We start from the raw sequence: 21,323 nt of genomic DNA, 5'->3' as shown, positions 1-21,323 counted from the left end.
CATCCAACCAACTACGGACCTCATCCCCATATTTAGTTTTTCTGCTCTTTTGCACACCAGTATTTCTACTTGCACATCCTCATCTGCACACGTATCACTCCAGTGTAAATTGCTAAGTTGTAATTACTTCACCACTATTGGCCTATTTATTGCTTTACCTCCTTACTTCATTTGCACACACTGTGTAGATTTTTCTATTGTGTTATTGACTGTACGATTGTTTATTCCATGTGTAACTCTGTGTTGTTTTTTTTGTCGCACTGCTTTGCTTTATCTTGGCCAAGTCGGAGTTGTAAATGAGAACTTGTTCTCAACTGGCCTACCTGGTTAAATAAAGGTGAAATAAAATAAATTATTATAGAGGGTATCAGTGAATTCCACTGTATGCAGAATGTTGCACGCATGTCTGCACAGTGTTAAATCTTCACAGCTCACTGTCAGTAAATATCATACAGTAAATATTGGACTACAAGAGAGTTTCAAGCCTGCAAAGGTAGTTATTTAAAGCTTTGAATGGGTCGATTGGGTTCTGGAGGGTGTGTGGTTACAGAAATTGCACAGGGTTGGTGTGGCCTGTGGTGGTGGCGTCCAATGTGATATATTTTCATGGGGCCCAAAATCCCTGGCGGTGCCCCTGATCCTTCCATCCGGACTCTGAATCCCGCAGATAGCAGGAGGCTTTGGCCAATTTAAGGAAGGTCAACTTGTCAATTCCAACAAGGACCGCTTTGACATTTGAGGCCAATGTGCAGTTAAATATAGTGCTGTCATCTTCATCAACAAAATGAATGCCAGCCTCTCAGTTCATTACGCACCCCCTCAGCCTATGACAAACACCTTGCACCTTAGAGACATCTCTCAGGTAAAGCTCTGAACAATAAGAGAAGCTGAATATCTGCTCTTGCATTACATCAAAGCCCAGGCGGTAGAATTTGTTCACGTAATTCTCCCGTGGCCTAGTGCTGTTTGATTAAAGAACTCACCGGTTATTGCATTTTTTTTGCCGTGTTTGATCAAGGAACGCACCGGTTATTGGCTTTTCTCCGTGACATATCACACCATTGCAACCGAAAAGGAAGAAATCTTTTGCATTGAGCAGATTCTTTAAGAGCCTCAAATTCCGACATCTCTTGAAGCCGAAGACGCGCGCGCTGGCAATTCTGAATGTTCGATATAGCCAATCTCTCACCCTTTCAAAAATGTCTGTCTGCTAGCCACGTCTTTGCAAATGTGCGAAAGCCTATTGCAATGTAATGTAATACGTTTAACCACCATTTGAACATGTCAATGACAGTTGACATCTCACAAGCAACAGAATAAACCAGATTTAACCACGCCATTTCTGTAGGCCTAATGACAAACCCATGAAATGGCAGCACTTTAACGTGTTTGACAAATGTAATGTGTCCAACATTTATTACGTTGTAACAGTGTCACCATTAATGGTTTAGACCTATGTAACTTTTTTGCATGTAAAGATATTAAGGCCCAAATGGCAAATGTTGTGTTAAGTGTAGGGATTAGGCTATTAGAGGTGGGGACGGCGACCAATTTTGGGGAGAGATCCACCACTAAAAGCACAAATTCACTTGTTCTGTCACACAAGTTAATACACATAAAACTGAGTAAAGCAGAAATCTTGAGACCTTTTCCAGAGCTTTATTTCTGGATCTGTACATCAGGTATTAAAGAACAGAAAATACAAAATGTTTAACAAAACCCAAAGAAAAAAAACTATTCAGTGTCTATGTACAATTCTTAAACAAAAGCGAGTTTCTCTTGAACATTCGATAGTAAATATGTTGATTGTCTATATTTCTGGATATACATTTATGTTTTATTCACAAAAGATGTTTTCTTTACTTCAAAGAACTAGATGTTATTATTATTTTTTTTAACAACCACAACTGCTATATCTTTTTGTACTATTAAACTTCAAAACACAATACAAAATATAAAAAGAAATTAGTGCTTTCTTACACACAAGTCTCTCCAGAGATTTCCCAAAAAATATCACATTATGAGATTTCAGGACAGGGTTGTAAAATCAAAATATTAATCTACTAGTCAATGGCCTTTACATTCAGACAGTATTTCTGAGTCTTTATACCAAACCATAGGGTGAAATAAATATCACTGCACTGCTAAAGCTAGTGAGAGCCTGGAGACACCCACTACATCTGCACTTTTGATGATGGTGAGTAACAATGGTCTGGTACATTCCCCTAGGCACTTGATGTATCTGAAAGCATTGGATAGGTATAAGCAATATGGTAGTAGTTCATCTGCCATTTTGGTTCCATCTATCCAACCATACCAGGGGCCGTATCCACAAAGCGTCTCAGAGTAGGAGTGCTGATCTAGGATCAGTTTGACCATTTAGATCACAATGAATAAGACACTTTGTGGATACGGGCCCAGATCTATGCAAGTACCTAAGGGACGAGGGCTTGATTCTGAACCAGACCCATCTTTCAACATACTGACTACAGAAGCCATCCCTTTCACCAAGACAAAGACAGAAATGTGTAAAGGAAATAAATGAAGAGAAACAAAATGGGATTTGTACATATTATGATTGCAACTTCAAAATGCAACATTGAATAATATATTAATACGTCTTAGGTAAAGCCTTTTTAAGTGGTACATTTTCGAGAACTGTCACACAGCTAGCATGCATTGTTTTGCTGTCTCCCACTGCCAAGGGGAAAAATCCCCCCCAAAATATCCAAACACCAAAAGCCAATCAGTAAAATGTAAAAACATGTAATAATGTCAGTACATAGACACATTATTGCCTTTTGACAAGGAATCTAATTTTAAGTATTTGTATCAACACAGATTCACAAGTTTAAAGAGGTCAATGAAGACATTTAAGGCTATTAGTTAATTATTTACATGAAACTGTCCACATTTGGGGAAACAATGCAAGGTGAACAAACAGCTGACTCCAATGTCTGCCATAGAAACAGAATGACTAGATAACGCCTAGCTAGGTAAAACCAATGCAAAAACCCCGTCTGTACATACTCAGGATAGTGAATTATTGTATGGTAAATGTTTATGTGAAAAATCTATGGACTTGTGGGTGACATTCAGAATTATACTGAACAAAACTATAAATGCAACATATAAAGTGTTGGTCCCATGTTTCATGAGCTGAAATTAAATATCCCAGAAATGTTCCATATGCACAAAAAGCTTATTTCTCTAAAATGTTGTGCACAAATTTGTTTACATCCCTGTTAGTGCGCATTTCTCCTTTGCCAAGATAAACCATCCACCTTACAGGTGTGGCATATCAAGAAGCTGATTAAACAGCATGGTCAATACACAGGTGCACCTTGTACTGGGGACAATAAATGGCCCCTCTAAAATGTGCAGTTTCGACACATAACACCACAGATGTCTCAAGTTGAGGGAGCACGCAATTGGCATGCTGACTGCAGGAATGTCCACCAGAGCTGTTGCCAGAGAATTTAATGTTCATTTCGCTACCATAAGCCACCTCCAATGTCGTTTTAGAGTATTTGGCAGTACGTCCAACCGGTCTCACAACCGCAGACCTGTGGAATAGTCTGGGGGGGGGGGGGGGGGGGGGTGAGAGAGGAGTATTTCTGTCTGTAATGAAGACCTTTTGTGAGGAAAAACTAATTCTGATTGGCCTGGCACCCAGTGGGTGAGCCCTTGCCCAGTCATGTGAAATAAATAAATTAGGCCCTAATCTATGTATTTCAATTGACTGATTTCCTTCTGTAAACTGTAACTCTGTAAAATCGTTGAAATTGTTACGTTTATATTTTTGTTCAGTATATATACACCCCTGAAACCAACTAATTATCAAACTCACAATGCATAGGTAAATTAAGCAATCACTACTGCATACATTAAAAAGACAATGATGACCCCCCCCCCCCCCGACACTCAACACTTCACAATTAGTTCAGTCAAGAGAAATAGAAGTTGAATCTGTCAGACTGCAACTGGACATTAAAGTATGGACCGGATAATACAAGGCATCCTCCAGTCAGTACAGTGGAAGTTGCAGAAAAGGAAAAAAAGCGGCTTTAAATAAAGAAATAATACTGCTAACAAGCTTATGCAGGCCTTTTAAGTAGTTTCAATAAAGAGCAATACAGTAGAGGGAAGAAATAAACCCTAACTTTTGCAGATTGATCAAGCTCCATGATGAACATGCAAACAGCACAATTAGCACTCAGCTGGGGCCAAATAGATTTATGAAGAAATACATGTTGTGCTAAGAGTATAGGGCAGAAACTATATACATTACTGGAGCTGAACACATGACATCTCAGTGCAACGCTATAATGCCAATCCAAAAACTGTTCTGTCATAATGTAAAATATTGTCATGATATTGGCTAATGTCTAGGGCAATAAGAGACTGATTTATAAGGGCATGTTTCAGATAATCTGATGGACAGATAAAACTTCCCAGATTAATCGGGTGTCAGACTCAGCCTTTTAGTCTTTACATTGATCACTTGACTCCGCTAATAAAATTGCAGATTTCAAAAAGGTTTAAAATGTTTTAGCAAGCTGTCACAGCTGAACACAGGAAAATCATCATATAATATATTGTTCAAATTCTAGAACATTCTCCTCTGGTTTGGCCACTTCAGACTGTTAAAGTCTGAAAAAAGCAAGCAGAGTACAAAAGAAGCTTCCACAGGAACAAAAACAAAGGAGGGAGAGAAAAACATCCTAGCAACTGATATGCTCCTAGTTATAACCTACACCGCCTCAACACCAACGAGTGCTGTTGCATTAAGTACAAAACCCAGGCTCCTCTCGGACAAAACACATTTGACCAAGCCTGGTTTCTGCAAGTACCTGGAAACACGGATTGGTAATCAAAAATACCACTTTAATAATGAACAAACTTAGTAAACCAGAACAAAGCTGGTTTGGCAACTGTATATGAGTGGCAGGATTACGTAGCTTTGAAGAAATCGTCTGTAGATGTGTGTGTGAGGGATGAGGAACAAAACACAACTGTCTATCCGCAGCCTCCGGGACAGGCTGGGCTGGGCCCCACTCTACATGGACACTGACATCTCAGGGCCGCGGAAAATAAATGGCTATATAAACTCTTGAGAAATCAAGATTTTTTGTTCTATACGATAAAGACATCACTGATGTCATATTTCACAAATAAAATCAAAAACGAAATAAATGTGTATATATAATTATTAAACAAAAATCTCCAGTGAGTGAGTCTTATGTACACATGGGATGGTGGATTTAAAAGTGGGATTCTGGGGGCGGGGGTGGTCACTCTGACTGCAGCGCCGTGCTGTGACGTCGTGCATGTGCTCCCATAAACCCATTGGGCTCCCCACTGCCCGCCAAGCCTCCAAAGTCCGTGACAGACACCGCCATCTTGGTGCCGGTGATGCGGTGGTGTGCCGTGTTCCGCCGCCCCTCAAAGTCCACTCCGAGGTTACCCACGGAAACGTCGTTGATGAAAGAGTCGGGCAGCGCCAACTTGAGCCTCTTAGAAGGCCGCTCGCAGTCCTTGCCCCCGTACACCCCTCCCCGCTGGCCCAGGTCTGAGTGGTAGAAGCCAGCGTCCAGCATGTTGAGACAGTCGGGATCTCCTCCGTTGGAGGGGAAGCCCAGGGGCTCTTCCTGTGCCAGGGACCCCCGGTGGAGGCTCTCCAGAGGGGGGAAGCCGTACGAGTCCAGGCAGCTCACCTCCGCTGGGCTGCACACTGTGGCCACGCTGTTACTCAGGGCTGAGAGATGGGGAAACATAAATAAACTTCTTGGTTATCTGTGGATTTCTTATGTATTGTTTTTAGGACTTATGTTGAATGTATAAAGTTGTATTGTTGTGTAATGTAACACTGAATGCCATATCTGAAGTTAGAGTAACTATTTTTCACTAGCCTATTAACTTCTTATGGCTGGGGGCGCTATTTTCACATTCGGATAAAAAGCGTGCCCAGAGTAAACTGCCTGCTACTCAGGCCCAGAAGCTAAGATATGCATATTGTTAGTAGATTTGGATAGAAAACACTCTGAAGTTTCTAAAACTGTTTGAAATGATATCTGTGAGTATAACAGAACTCATATGGCAGGCAAAAACCCGAGAAAAAATCCAACCAGGAAGTGGGAAATCTGAGGTTTGTAGATTTTCAAGTATATGCCTATCCAAGATAGTGTAAATTTGGTCCGATTGCACTTCCCAAGGCTTCCACTAGATGTCAACAGTCTTTAGAACCTTGTTTCAGGCTTCTACTGTGAAGGGGGAGCGAATAAGAGCTGTTTGACTAAGGGGTCTGGCAGAATGCCATGAGCTAAGTCACGCGCGTGGCCGTGAGAGCGAGCTGCGTTCCCTTTCATTTCTAAAGACAAAGGAATTGTCCGGTTGGAAAATTATTGAAGATTTATGATAAAAACATCCTAAAGATTGATTCTAAACATCGTTTGACATGTTTCTACGAACTGTAATGGAACTGTTTTGACTTTGTCTGGACTAAGTGCCTGCGCCTTGTGAATTTGTGAACTAAACGCGCAAACAAAAAGGAGGTATTTGGACATAAATTATGGACTTTATAGAACAAAACAAACATTTATTGTGGAACTGGGATTCCTGGGAGTGCATTCCGATGAAGATCATCAAAGGTAAGTGAATATTTATAATGCTATTTCTGACTTCTGTTGATTCCACAACATGGTGGGTCTCTGTATGGATGGTTTTGGTGGCTGAGCTCTGTACTCAGATTATTCCATGGTGTGCTTTCGCAGTAAAGCTTTTTTGAAATCTGACACAGCAGTTGCATTAAGGAGAAGTTTATCTTTAAGGAAGGAGAGGGTAAGTTCGTGCTACATACCGTGTTGAGAGTCTGAGACCCTGTTGACTAACCTGTGAGGTCGCTGGCAGTGATGGAGTTGAGCAGGCTGAGCTGCTGCTCTGTGGTGGGCTCCATCCTCACCCCTCCTCCTCCGCCTGAGCACACAGAGGAGGAGCTGTCTACTGCCAGGCCCTCCGCCTCGTCCACCAGCCGGTCCATCAGGTCCCTGCAGACAGGGGGAACACACAAGACGTTAACACACACAGACACATTCTCCTATAATAACCATTAGCAATCTCCACCCCTTTTGTGTAGTTGCAAGTACATTAAAATAAAATTTGCATTCACAGGCCATCATCATATTCAGAGGGAACTCCGTCGACATAGAGTGTAGACATTGTTAATGACTATTGTAGCTGGAAACGTATGATTTTTTAATGGAAAATCTACATAGGTGTACAGAGGCCCATTATCAGCAACCATCACTCCTGTGTTTCAATGGCACGGTGTGTTAGCTAATCCAAGTTTATCATTTTAAAAGGCTAATTGATCATTAGAAAACCCTTTTGCAATTATGTTAGCACAGCTGAAAACTATTGTGCCGATTAAAGAAGCAATAAAACTGGCCTTCTTTAGACTAGTTGAGTATCTGGAGCATCAGTATTTGTGGGTTCGATTACAGGCTCAAAATGGTCAGAAACAAAGCACTTTCTTCTGAAACGCATCAGTCTATTCTTATTCTGTGAAATAAAGGATATTCCATGCGAGAAATTGCCAAGGAACTGAAGATCTCGTAAAACGCTGTGTACTACTCCCTTCACAGAACAGCGCAAACTGGCTCTAACCAGAATAGAAAGAGTGGGAGGCCCCGGTGCACAACTGAGCAAGAGGACAAGTACATTACAGTGTCTAGTTTGAGAAACAGACGCCTCACAAGTCCTCAACTGGCAGCTTCATTAAATAGTACCCGCAAAACACCAGTCTCATCCTCAACAGTGAAGAGGCAACTACGGGATGCTGGCCTTCTAGGCAGAGTTGCAAAGAAAAAGCCATAAAAGCCAAAAAAAATAAAAGATTAAGATGGGCAAAATAACACAGACACTGGACAAAGGAAGATTGGAAAAAGTGTTATGGACAGACGAATCTAAGTTTCAGGTGTTTGGATCACAAAGAAGAACATTAGTGAAAAGCAAAATTTTTTAAATATGCTGGAGGAGTGCTTAATGCCACCTGTCATGCATGGTGGAGGCAATGTGATGGTCTGGGTGTGCTTTGCTGGTAGTAAAGTGGGAGATTTGTAAAGGGTAAAAGGGATCTTGAAGAAGGAAGGCTATCACTCCATTTTGCAACGCCATGCCATACCCTGTTGACAGCGCTTAATTGGAGCCAATTTCCTCCGACAACAGGACAACGACCCAAAGCACAGCTCCAAACTACACAATAACTATTTAGGTAAGAAGCAGTCAGCTGGTATTCTGTCTATAATGGAGTGGCCAGCAGTCACCGGATCTCAACCCTATTGAGCTGTTGTGGGAGCAGCTTGACCGTATGGTACGTAAGAAGTGCCCATCAAGCCAATGCAACTTGTCGGCGGTGTTTCAGGAAGCATGGGGTGAAACCTCTTCAGATTACCTCAACAAATTGACAACTAGAATGGCAAAGGTCTGAAAGGCTGTAATTGCTGCAAATGGAGTATTCTTTGACAAAAGCAAAAAGTTTGAAGGACACAATTATTATTTCAATTAAAAATCATTATTTCTAACCTTGTCAACATTGTCTTGACTATATTTTTTATTCATTTTGCAACTAATTTCATGTAAACTCAGCAAAAAAAGAAACGTCCTCTCTGTCAACTGCATTTATTTTCAGCAAACTTAACATGTGTAAATATTTGTATGAACATAACAAAATTCAACAACTGAGACATAAACATGTTCCACAGACACGTGACTACCAGAAATTGAATAATGTGTCCCTGAACAAATGGGGGGGGGGGGGGGGGGTCAAAATCAAAAATAACAGTCAGTATCTGGTGTGGCCACCAGCTGCATTAAGTACTGCAATGTATCTCCTCCTCATGGACTGCACCAGATTTGCCAGTTCTTGCTGTGAGATGTTACCCCACTCTTCCACCAAGGCACCTGCAAGTTCCCGGCCATTTCTGTATGGGAATGGCCCTAGCCCGCACTCTTCGATCCAACAGGTCCCAGATATGCTCAATGGGATTGAGATCCGGGCTCGTCGCTGGCCATGGCAGAACACTGACATTCCTGTCTTGCAGGAAATCACGCACAGAACGAGCAATATGGCTGGTGGCATTGTCATGCTGGAGGGTCATGTCAGGATGAGCCTGCAGGAAGGGTACCACATGTGGGGGAAGGATGTCTTCCCTGTAACGCACAGCGTTGAGATTGCCTGCAATGACAGCAAGCTCAGTCCGATGATGCTGTGACACACCGCCCCAGACCATGACAGACCCTCCAACTCCAAATCAATTTCGCTCCAGAGTACAAGCCTCGGTGTAACGCTCATTCCTTCAACGATAAACGTAAATCCAACCATCACCCCTGGTGAGACAAAACCGCGACTTGTCAGTGAAGAGCACTTTTTGGCAGTCCTGTCTGGTCCAGGGACGGTGGGTTTGTGCCTATTGGCGATGTTGTTGCCGGTGATGTCTGGTGAGGACCTGCCTTACAACAGGCCTACAAGTCCTCAGTCCAGCCTCTCTCAGCCTATTGTGGACAGTCTGAGCACTGATGGAGGGATTGCACATTCCTGGTGTAACTCGGGCAGGTGTTGTTGCCATCCTGCACCTGTCCCGCAGGTGTGATGCTCGGATGTACCGATCCTGTGCAGGTGTTGTTACACGTGCTCTGCCACTGCGAGGACGATCAGCTGTCCGTCCTGTCACAGTACGAACATTGCAATTTATTGCCCTGTCCACATCTGCAGTCCTTATGCGTCCTTGCAGCATGCCTAAGGCACATTCACACAGATGAACAGGGACCCTGGGCATCTTTCTTTTGTTGTTATTCAGAGTCAGTAGAAAGGCCTCTTTAGTGTCCTAAGGTTTCATAACTGTGACCTTAATTGCCTACCGTCTGTAAGCTGTTAGTGTCATAATGACCGTTCCACAGGTGCATGTTCATTAATTGTTTATGGTTCATTGAACAAGCATGGGAAACAGTGTTTAAACCCTTTACAATGAAGATCTGTGAAGTTATTTGGATTTGACGAATTAGCTTTGAAATAAAAGGTCCTGAAAAAGGGACGTTTCTTTTTTTGCTGAGTTTATGTTTTCATGGAAAACAATGACATTTCTAAGTGACCCCAAACTTTTGAACGGTAGTGTACATTTGGAAATGAATTCAGACCTCAGTTACTACGGTTGTTGAGCATACTGAATGATCACTTACGTTACACCGGGATAGCTGCTATACTTCTTCTTGCCAAAGCGATTCTGCTGGACAAAGAAATCAAAGCGCTCCGACTTCTTCCACATGTAGTAAAAGGCAACACATTCAGCTACCGTCCGTGTCTTAACCTGATGAAGGGCAGAAATACATGATGAAAAAAAGTGTTCTCCAACACAGGAAGTTAGTGCCACAGGCTTTTTAAAGAAAGGGTAAATAAAGTATGCATGTTCATATCCTTACAGAAGCTATCAACATGATATTACAATCACTTCACCACCTTCTAAAATCAGTAACAGAGAGAGAGTCCCACCTTGTGCTTCTGTATGAGGTGAAAGTTCTTATCGTATAGCTGTAGTGCATGTTCAAAGTTTCTGCATTCATCTTCAGACCACGGTGGGGATTCTTCTGTAATAATCACAAGGGGTCATTTTCCCTCTCCCAACAGAGCGACATTTTTGAAAGAGCCCACTAATTATTCAAAATGGTGACTTACCCTTTGATGAGTTCACATTACTGCAATACCTCTCCAGTGCTTCAGGGGTATTGTAGTTACATTTCACAAGCTCATACAGAGCCTACAGGGAAACGACAGAGGAATAGGTCAACGACTTACATTGACAACAACCATGACAATCATGTAACTTTGACAGACGGACAATAACTTTGAGATGGCAGCTGGAGAATGTCTAATGTTATGACATCCAGCGAGTCTTAAAGAGGTCTTCCACAATGCCAGTAAGACAGACAGCTAGATGAGGATTGACCATCACGGGTAGCGTTGACTGACCTGCTCATTGTCGCTCACATGAGCCCCTGCCATGTCACTTCCTGTCCTCTCATCGGTCGCCCGTGACGACGCCTCACACAGGAAGTCTCTGACCTTGCTTTCTGACAACACGTCCGGGCTCCATAGCAACTGGTCATCATCTTCGTATACTTCATGAAAATGGCAGATGAGAATCACAATGTTAGACACTCTTTGCAATGTTACACTTGGAAACACTGCTAAATGTCTGACTGTCGAGTGCAACAGGTTTATGGGTTAACCTCTTGAGAAAGCCTGCACTCACCCTTATCGTCGCCATAGTGACAGAGGTGGGTGGGGACCTCTGCTTGGTGCTGCGACCCCACCATTATTTCCTGTGAAATGCAAATACAAAACAGATTCACTCCCAGAACATGCAGCACCATGTTTCTACCATCAGTAAATGCAGGTCTAGGATCATTTAACCGAATAACGTTACTAAACAACCGTAACCATTGAAAAGTAAAAGAACTGACCTCCAATCTGTGCTTATGGGAAACTTAATCCTGTATCTTCTTCCATTAAGTCACTTTTAAAAGGAGGACAAGTTTTACCTTTCTGGAGTCCTCTAGGCTTGGCCCATCCTCCTCACACTCGGACTCCTTATCACCGTCGTAGATAGTATTAGCTGACAATGCAAAGACAGAACGGGCACGCCCCATTAGAATGCTTGTTATACGAATGGGACCCTGTGCTTATCAACTCATCACGTGACAAGGTCATTAAAATATGGTATGAATGTTTAGGAGGGGATAAATGCTGTCAAAGCTAACAAGATAAATAACTTAAAGTACTTTTGTTTATAATGACACCTGCACTTGACAGTATTTTTCCCATTATTATGAGTTTTCAATTATGTTATACTGCAGGCTAAACTTGGGAAACAATAACAAATAAAACATTGCAGTGGCTCATAATATTCACACTATAAAGCATTATATGAATCTGACCAATTGTATTTGTGTTTTATAATTGTGCTCTTGAGCTCTGACAATGTCTTATCATTTATCCCTGAGATGTCCTAATAAAGTTTGAATTGCCTTACATCTGAGTGTTCTGGGGAAGAAGTCGGTGGCCTCATGGGAGGTGACTGAGGGGGTGAGGTCATCAGCGGAGGACTGGGTCTCCTCCTCATAGTCCCCTGATAGCAGGTCTTTAGCTATCTCCTCCTGTGGAAGAAACCAATTATGTTAGTAACCGTTAGTTACATCAGTAACTGTTAGTTAGCACTGGGAGCCCGCCAAGGATCAATTGATCCTAAAAGCTACAAGTTGTTTTGTTCCATATCTGTCGTAAACACACTTTGTAGGTAATGCCGAAGTAAAACAGACGCTTATAAATGTAATCATAGTTGGGATAGATGCCTACTGATTATATCACAGATACATAAGGGAACTTGACTGAAAACATCTTTGAATATCTACAAATTGGCTCTACAATACACCGTGACAATGTTCCCTTTACCAAATCGGAAAATATTGGAATGAATTTTGTTCACCTTGTCCAAAGTCATGTCTGGCAGCTCATCCGTCAGCTCCCCAGAAAAGCTGTCCATACTGGAGCCTGCAGCCGTACTGACAGACGCCTCGTAGCGGTAGATGGCCAGCAGTTCCTCCAACGGCATGTTCCCCTCCTGTTACAACAAACAGAAATCCCTTTAGATCACGTCTCTACAATCCAAATTATGATAATACATGTCTGCTATGTGAAGACTGGTTTGACAAAAAGTTCCATATGATACAATATCTCCCCCCCGAGCCTATAACGTTTGATTAATTATAGTAGGGAAGGAAGTGGTCATTCAAACATTGACAGAATGAAAAACCTTCCGATAAAAGCAACAACTAAATTTCCTGTCCAAAAGAAAGGAAACTGGGAATTATTTCCTGTTATTAGCCAACCAACCTTCTCCAGATCGGCTATCTCTGAGTTAAAGTTTCTCTCGCCCTCCAATGACTCTTCCTCCTCCAAAGTCCTCTCGTCGTCATATTCGTGGACTAGCATCTCTGCTGTCGGATCGAAGTCATGATCTTCAGACGATAAAGAGCCAACTATGGAGCGGGGAAACTATTTTAGATCGCAGTTGAATGGCACCATTAAGGACAAATGGCAAATAAATTAGATACACTCTGCAAAACTGGCACTGCCAATGCCACTGCTTGTCAATGCCACTGCTTGTCAATGCCATTGTCGCACACAAAGCATCATTTACATGGAATATTTTCTCAATATTTCTTAATGAACAGATTTAGCTTCATGGTATCATAATAAACATCACCTGAATAGAAAATGGACAGGTCATATTCATAACGTCAGTATTTTACTTTCAAATTCCATTAAAACTGGAATCCTTAGTTGCGATATCAATATACAGTACCAGTCAAAAGTTTGGACACACCTACTCGTTCAAGAGTTTTTTTTTTTTTTGTTTTTTTTACTATTTTCTACATTGTATAATAATAGTGAAGACATCAAAACAATGAAATAACATATGGAATGTAGTAACCAGAAATGTTAAACAATACATATTTTAGATTCATCAAAGTAGCCACCCTTTGCCTTGATGACAGCCTTTGCACACTTTTGGCATTCTCTCAACCAGCTTCATGAAGAATGCTTTTCCAACAGTCTTGAAGGAGTTCCCATATATGCTGAGCACTTGGCTGCTTTTCCTTCCCTCTGTGGTCCAACTCATCATCTGATGCAGCACTCCATCACTCTCCTTCTTGGTCAAATAGCCCTTACACAGCTTTGAGGTGTGTTGGGTCATTGTCCTCTCGAAAAACAAATTATAGTCCCACTAAGCGCAAATCAGACGTGATGGCGCATTGCTGCAGAATGCTGTAGTAGCCATGCTGGTTAAGTGTGCCTTGAATTCTAAATATATCGCTGACAGTGTCACCAGCAAAGCACCCCCACACCTCCTCCATGCTTCATGATGGGAACCACACATGTGGAGGTCATCGTTTCACCTACTCCGTGTCTCACAAAGACACAGCGGTTGGAACCAAAAATCTCAAATTTGTACTCATCAGGCCAAATGACAGATTTCCACCGGTCTAACGCCCATTGCTCGTGTTTCTTGGCCCAAGCAAGTCTCTTCTTATTTGTGTCCTTTAGTAGTGGTTTCTTTACAGCAATTCGACCATGATGGCTTGATTCACAGTCTCCTCTGAACAGTTGATGTTGAGATGTGTCTGTTACTTGAACTCTGTGAAGCATTTATTTGGGCTGGAATTTCTGAGGCTGGTAACTCTAATCAACTTATCCTCTGCAGCAGAGGTAACTCTGGGTCTTTTTTTCCTTTGGCGGTCCTCATGAGAGCCAATTCCATCATGGCGCTTGATGGCTTTTGCAACTTTCAAAGTTCTTGACATTTATCGTATTGACTGACCTTCATGTCTTAAAGTAATGATGCACTGTTGTTTCTCTTTGCTTATTTGAGCTGTTCTTGCTATAATATGGACTTGGTCTTTTACCAAATAGGGCTATCTTCTGTATACCACCCCTACCTTGTCACAACATAACTGATTGGCTCAAACGTATTAAGGAAAGAAATTCCACAAATTATTTGTATAACCTTTATTTAACTAGGCAAGTCAGTTAAGAACAAATTCTTATTTACAATGACGGTCTACCAAAAGGCAAAATGCCTCCTGCGGGGACAGGGGCCTGGGATTTAAAAAATGAATACAATATAAATATAGGACAAAACACACATCACAACGAGACACAACACTACATAAAGAGAGACCTAAGACAACAACATAACAAGGCAGAAAAACATGACAACACAGCATGGTAGCAAGACAACATGGTAGCAGCACAAAAACACAGTACAAACATTATTGGGCAAAGTCAACAGCACAAAGATCAAGAAGGTAGAGACAACAATACATCATACAAAGCAGCCACAATTGTCAGTAAGTGTCCATGATTGAGTCTTTGAATGAAGAGATTGAGATAAAACTGTCCAGTTTGAGTGCTTGGTTTGTTGCAGCTCGTTCTAGTCGCTAGCTGCAGCAAACTGAAAAGAGGAGCGACCCAGGGATGTGTGTGCTTTGGGGACCTTTAACAGAATGTGACTGGCAGAACGGGTGTTGTATGTGGAGAATGAGGGCTGCAGGAAATATCTCAGATAGGGGGAGTGAGGCCTAAGAGGGTTTTATAAATAAGCATCAACCAGTGGGTCTTGCGACAGGTTCCTCAGATAACCAGTTTACAGAGTATAGAGTGCAGTGATGTGTCCTATAAGGAGCATTGGTGGCAAATCTGATGGCCGAATGGTAAAGAACATCTAGCCGCTCGAGAGCACCCTTACTTGGCGATCTATAAATTATGTCTCTAATCTAGCATGGGTAGGATGGTCATCTGAATTAGGGTTAGTTTGGCAGCTGGGGTGAAAGAGGAGCGATTACGATAGAGGAAACCAAATCTAGATTTAACTTTAGCCTGCAGCTTTAATATGTGCTGAGAGAAGGACAGTGTACAGTAGGAGAAGGACAGTAGCCATTCTCCTTGTATGAGGTGACTACCTCAAGCTCTAAACCCTCAGAGGTAGTAATCACACCTGTGGGGAGAGGGACATTATTCTTATCAAACCACATGACCCTTTTTGGAGGTGTTCAGAACAAGGTTAAGGGTAGAGAAAGCTTGTTGACACTAAGAAAGCTTTGTTGTAGAGCATTTAAGACAAAATCCGGGGAGCGGCCAGCTGAGTATAAGACTATCATCTGCATATAACTGGATGAGAGAGCTTCCTACTGCCTGAGCAATGTTGTTGATGCAAATTGAGAAGAGCGTGGGGCCTAGGATTGAGCCTTGGGGTACTCCCTTGCTGACAGGCAGTGGCAACAGATTTCTGACTTTATACACTGCACTCTTAGAGAGGTAGTTAGCAAACCAGGCCAAAGACCCCTCAGAGACACCAATACTCCTTAACCGGCGCACAAGAATGGAATGGTCTACCGTATCAAAAGCTTTGACCAAGTCAATAAAAATAGCAGCACAATATTGCTTAGAATCAAGGGCAATGGTGACATCATTGAGGACCTTTAAGGTTGCAGTGACACACCCATAACCTGAGCGGAATCCAGATTACATACCCGAGAGAACACTATAGACATCAAGAAAGCCAGTCAATTGATTATTGACAAGTTTTTCCAACACTTTTGATAAACAGGGCAAAAGTCTAAATAAATAAAGGACAAACTGTGGCTGCCTTCCAAGCAATGGGAACCTCCACAGAAAGGAAAGACAGGTTAAAAAGGTTGGATAGGCTTTGTGATGATAGGGCCAGCAACCATAAAGAAGAAAGGTTCGAAACCATCTAACCCAGATGTTTTTTTGGGGTCAAGTTTAAGGAGCTCCTTTAGCAATTCGGACTCAGTGACAGCCAGCATGGAGAAACGTTGTAGCGGCGCAAGGGAAAAAGAGGGAGAAGCATCGGGGATAGCTGCATTAGAAGGGATGGGAGATGAGGAAATGTTGGAAGGACAAGGAGGCATGTTAGATTCAAATAGGAATCCTGACTTAATGCAGTGGTGGTTAAAGAGCTCAGCCATGTGCTTCTTGTCAGTAACAACCACATCATCAATATTAAGGGACATGGGCAGCTGTGAGGAGACACAGCTGTTAATTGAACTGCATTCCAGGTGACTACCTCATGAAGCTGGTTGAGATAATGCCAAGAGTGTGACTAAGCAAAGGTTGGCTACTTTGAAGAATCTCAAATATAAAATATATTTATTTAACAATTTTTTGGTTACTACCCGATTCCATATTTGTAATTTCATAGTTGATGTTTTCACTATTATTCTACAATGTAGAAAATAGTAAAAATAAAGAAAAACCCTGGAATTAGTAGGTGTGTCCAAACTTTTGACTGGTACTGTATGTATGTATGTATGTATGTATGTATGTATGCATGCATGTATGTATGCATGTATGCATGTATGCATGTATGCATGCTTGTATGCATGTATGTATGCTTGTATGCATGTATGCTTGTTTAACTCCAATATTTGTAAACAACATAAATGTAAACAAACACTATTGCTTCAAAACATGATTAGAACTATAATTTTTATATAATGGATGGTCAGTCCTTGAATCCATACCCCTGTCTATGAATTTGAGAGTGGTTACACATTTATCCAGGCCCATCCCTCAGATTTTTTATCAAAACACAGGCGGAGTGACGCTTAGTTATTTTTTTAATTAAGGATTGTGTTTAAAAAAATAAATAGAATTCCTACATTACCTGGGCTCGAACTCCCGAAGGAAGCCTGTTTAGAAGAACAAAAATATAAGAGCACAAATGAAGCAACATTGAAAAGACGAAATACTATACGTGAATGTAGCCTGGGCTGTCGCTAGTGGGGTTTATGGATCTCCACCATTAGTCTTAGTGTACAACCGGTAATGCACTCGAGTCCCCCAGCGACCGGTTCGTACATAAAACATTCTTCATTCACATCAAGCCCATAATAGACATCCATAAACCCCACTAGCAGCTTCCCAGGCTGATGTGAAGGCTGCTCTGTTACACTGTCTAAAACATCAGTCGATTCTTGTAAAAATGTAAATTACAACCAACTTTTCCTCGTACATACTAGCTACTTAAGATGAGATTCAATTGGCTCCGTGCTATCCGTGACCCTTGGGACGTCCCTACCGCATTGAAGATTACATTTTTGGTTCGGGGTTGGGTTAAGGTTGGGTTTAGCTAAAAGGGTTAAGGTCAGGTTTAGCTAAAAGGGTTAAGGTTAGGTAAAGGGTTAGCTCAAAGCAGTGGAAAAGTTGCTAAGGATCTAAAATGATAAAGCTCTCCGTGATTAGATTCGAACTCGCACCCATCCTTTCGTTTTTGCCTTAAGTAACCATCTGTCTTATGAAACCATACCAAACGTAACATATCATACTAAATGGAGTGTCTCGGATTTACGTACAGAATAATATGAAATGCTCTGAGACCAGTTTGCAACCGAACAACACAAATTAGATAAATCGGTGGTTGTATTTGCTAAAAGTTATTAAAAGCATTAATTTCAGCACCCTGCGAAAGGACCGCAGTTGTACAGGACAAACATTGGTACAGGTAAGCGTTTTCAGAATTTACATTTTGACAAGAATCGACTGATGATGACTCAAGGTTGTTGCTAACAAATCCCGCGACCAGTTATCAAAACTCAACTCCGCCTCGATATAAGAGAACGGAGTTGAGCGTTCCTCAGCTAGTTACCGACCGTATAGATAAGCGGTTTGATGTAATGTTATCGTATGATTAGTAAATATATATGTTAGCAATAGGATAACATTTGGATGTGGGACGCAAAATAACAACAATAGACAGTTTTCCCACAAACTGTCGGTGTTCGGAAATGATCCGAGAAAGGTAATCTTATTAACTAACGTTACACAGGCAAACCTAGGCTAGAGGAAAAAAATCGTTTTGTTTAGCTACACGGTATTTCTAAAACTGGGAACAATTCCCCGGTCATTAAAGATTTTTTACATTATTTTGTGTACACAAGAACCGAAAAATCATCAGCATCGCAATTACTTGAAAATAATGTCGTATTTTCTTCCTCCACCAAATTGGCGTCTCAATCTACCCAGTCGATGTTAGCAAAGCAGCTGAGAACGCGCACAGGCCTTGTCGTGAAAGATCGGTATATACATTTAAACATATTTTAGAGGCAATTTCGGCAATCATTCCACAAAACCACACATATAGAACAAAAAAACATTAATCTATGAAATCGATAACATTTAAAAAGAAAGTTAACGACAAAAATGTAAAAAACATCGATTTAAAATCTGATGCTTCTCCCCTATTTTCCCTCTTACCTCCGCCATATTGGTACCTATAGGCTCCTTCCAGCCTTCCAGCCGAGTACCCGGATCGACTCTCTGAGCCAATCAGAGATCCAGGTAACAGTAGTAGTGACGTCTTTCTAACTAAATACTGGTAGGCTACCTGTCAAAATCTAGGAATGTTACTGTATAAATTGACTTTGATAAAACATTTATTGATTGGCAAACGTTAAATCGGTTTGTATTTATAGGCGTGTCATTTGAGACCTAAGAGTAGCCTTACTTACCACTATCCAAGCAGATAGTGTTGAAACACTTATGATGTCATGATGAATCATGATGAATTTAATTTTCCTTGAATAAAGGAAAATCAGACAATTTACTAAAACAGACAATTTAAATCAGTCAATAGGCCATTTATATAGCCCCTACATACCCCTTGCAGACCCAAATTGCATTACCAGTAGAGGGCACAACTGAACTATAAATGGAGTGAAAAATTATCTCACCCATTTCCTTTTCTTCTTTGCATATTTCTGTCTTTCTAAGCAAATCAGTGACCTTAAACCACCCTCTCACCTAATATTTTGCATCCAGAGAGATAGTGTTTGTGTGTGTGTAAGTAGCCTATCGGAGGAAACACTCTGACTCCACTTGTTATTCCACATGTATCATCAGTTTGGAGCAGGTGGGCTTTTTACATCATAACAGCTGTGTCACTTATATAAACTGTGTCAAGTGATGTTGGCCTCCATGCACACTGAATGCCAAAATTGTCCTTTTCTCTTTGATTTTAGTTTGTGAAAGGTCGTTTAGGAGACACTCTCCAGATACGGAGTAATCACAGCCCACAACTGTTTACCATTAGGACCCATTTATAAGGACAGAGGTCCAAGGGGTTTGTCAAAGTGACTAAACACTGCAGTGTTTTGAAAGCAGATGGCCCCAAAAGGAAGCAGCGTGGCCCTATCGGTGAGCAGGTGGGTGGCGTGGCCGTGGGTTTAGATTACAGAACAGATCATTACGGACTTATTTACTGGGCTCAGGAAGACACAAAGACATGTTTAATTGCCTTTATTGTGGAGGGAGTTAGTTTGTGCTCAAAGGACAGAGGTGAGCAACAACCTCAAATCAGGGTATGAAAATGTGAAATTTGGAAAAACTTGTCCCTCGTCAGATTTTTTCATTGATTTCCCGCTCTCTGCACATGCATCATCATCACCCCCCCCCCCCCCCCCCCTATGACCACCACCATCATCACCACCACCAATATGGTTCAGTTCCGCGGTTGTTAATACATAATCAACTACCACAATACCATTTGTAGGAAGAAGCAGGGTTTTGACCAAAATCAACAGCAATCAACAATGACGTCAACAATCAACAATAGGGTCTAATAATGTTGTGTGTTATGGATAGAGAAGAAAGAGTGGGGTGGCTGGGAATGCATTGTTCTGGGCCTACAGGCTTGTGATTCAGACTCTTCCATTCACTGCAAAGCTTGTGCCCACACTACTGATACAATTACTATGAGTGGGGTAGCCCGAGAATGCATTCTCTTGCTAATAGCAGGGGGGACATTACAGTAAAATGGCTATTTCATGCCATGTGTCTTTCCAGTGGCGACGTCTGGAGAGACCAAAACAAACACCATCAATTACATTTTCAACACTGCAACATCTTCAAAAGCATTGGAGTGAACATGCAAGTTTTGATTATGTGTTCTGGATAAACATTATAGATGATTCAAAAGGCAAAGGGTTGGAGCTTGATGCCTCCACTGAACTTCTACCCTGACATTATAGAACTGTGTGTAGGGTACTCACAAAAACACACAAGTTGGAGGACAACTGTGAAACTATAAGAACATGTAAATGTAACTAGGTCCCATTTTACATTACATGCCTGATACCATTGTAATAACACTAGAAATACCCATGCATGTACAGTGTAATATTAAACATACTTGTAAATACATTGTGCTTTAACATTCGTTTTCTAAAGTCAGAAAATGTACACGCACTTGATGAGGATGGCAACTTTCAAAAGGGTTGCCATGTTAGCACCTTGTGAGGGGGTGGTTGCTAACTAGTAATTAGAATAAAAATGAACTCAGCAGTTACCCATGACGATCATGATGACGACCACAATGCCACAAATTAGATGCCTGAGACAAGAGCCCTGCTGCCAACCCAACACAACAAAAATGATCATAATTCCATGGAGAGAGGGTATTTTAAGATATAATAAATAAATAAATTACAAGGCAGACGTTGGCACATGGAATTAAGAAGTGTGGATGCAAAAGGCTACATGCCACACAAACTAGTTTTCTTTGTCTCTGAGATGCCCAGCTGGACTGCATACCTTTCCCTTGTAGCGATCAGTCCCAGAAATGTACTTTTCCCCTTTTGTTAATAATGATTTCATCATTAGGACTTGAAGTATAGGCCATGCATTAATG

General features: G+C 41.5%; 1 protein-coding gene across 2 annotated transcripts; it reads right to left on the bottom strand.

Annotated features, from left to right (window-relative positions):
• Positions 1 to 1,637: 1,637 nt before the first annotated feature.
• LOC129853690 (mesoderm induction early response protein 3-like) lies at positions 1,638 to 18,962 on the bottom strand. Of its 2 annotated transcripts, none has more exons than XM_055920013.1 (13): positions 18,893 to 18,962; positions 17,304 to 17,328; positions 12,947 to 13,092; positions 12,540 to 12,674; positions 12,087 to 12,210; positions 11,596 to 11,669; positions 11,307 to 11,376; positions 11,024 to 11,172; positions 10,730 to 10,811; positions 10,547 to 10,641; positions 10,237 to 10,364; positions 6,892 to 7,046; positions 1,638 to 5,758 (listed from the first exon to the last, which is right to left on the bottom strand). In XM_055920013.1, exons 1-13 carry the CDS (start codon positions 18,899 to 18,901, stop codon positions 5,295 to 5,297), a joined length of 1,656 nt encoding a protein of 551 aa, XP_055775988.1. In that variant the 5' UTR covers positions 18,902 to 18,962; the 3' UTR covers positions 1,638 to 5,294. The 2 variants fall into 2 exon arrangements, with proteins under 2 accessions (XP_055775988.1, XP_055775989.1); XM_055920014.1 differs by having other exon boundaries at positions 10,547 to 10,638.
• Between the last annotated feature and the right edge of the window lie 2,361 nt (positions 18,963 to 21,323).

The sequence above is a fragment of the Salvelinus fontinalis genome, chromosome 4 (assembly GCF_029448725.1).
Source record: "Salvelinus fontinalis isolate EN_2023a chromosome 4, ASM2944872v1, whole genome shotgun sequence".
Lineage (NCBI taxonomy): Eukaryota > Metazoa > Chordata > Actinopteri > Salmoniformes > Salmonidae > Salvelinus > Salvelinus fontinalis.
The sequence above is the reverse complement of the archived record's forward strand: the minus strand, read 5'-3'. Positions and strand labels throughout refer to the sequence as shown.

What these genes read in the sequence shown, in the direction of transcription:
- LOC129853690 (XM_055920013.1), bottom strand. An exon ending in CTTCCCCAGAACACTCAGAT is followed by an intron (nt 11,670 to 12,086) that starts GTAAGGCAATTC and finishes TTGCATTGTCAG; the next exon opens with CTAATACTATCTACGACGGT. An exon ending in ATGTGAGCGACAATGAGCAG is followed by an intron (nt 10,812 to 11,023) that starts GTCAGTCAACGC and finishes GTTTCCCTGTAG; the next exon opens with GCTCTGTATGAGCTTGTGAA.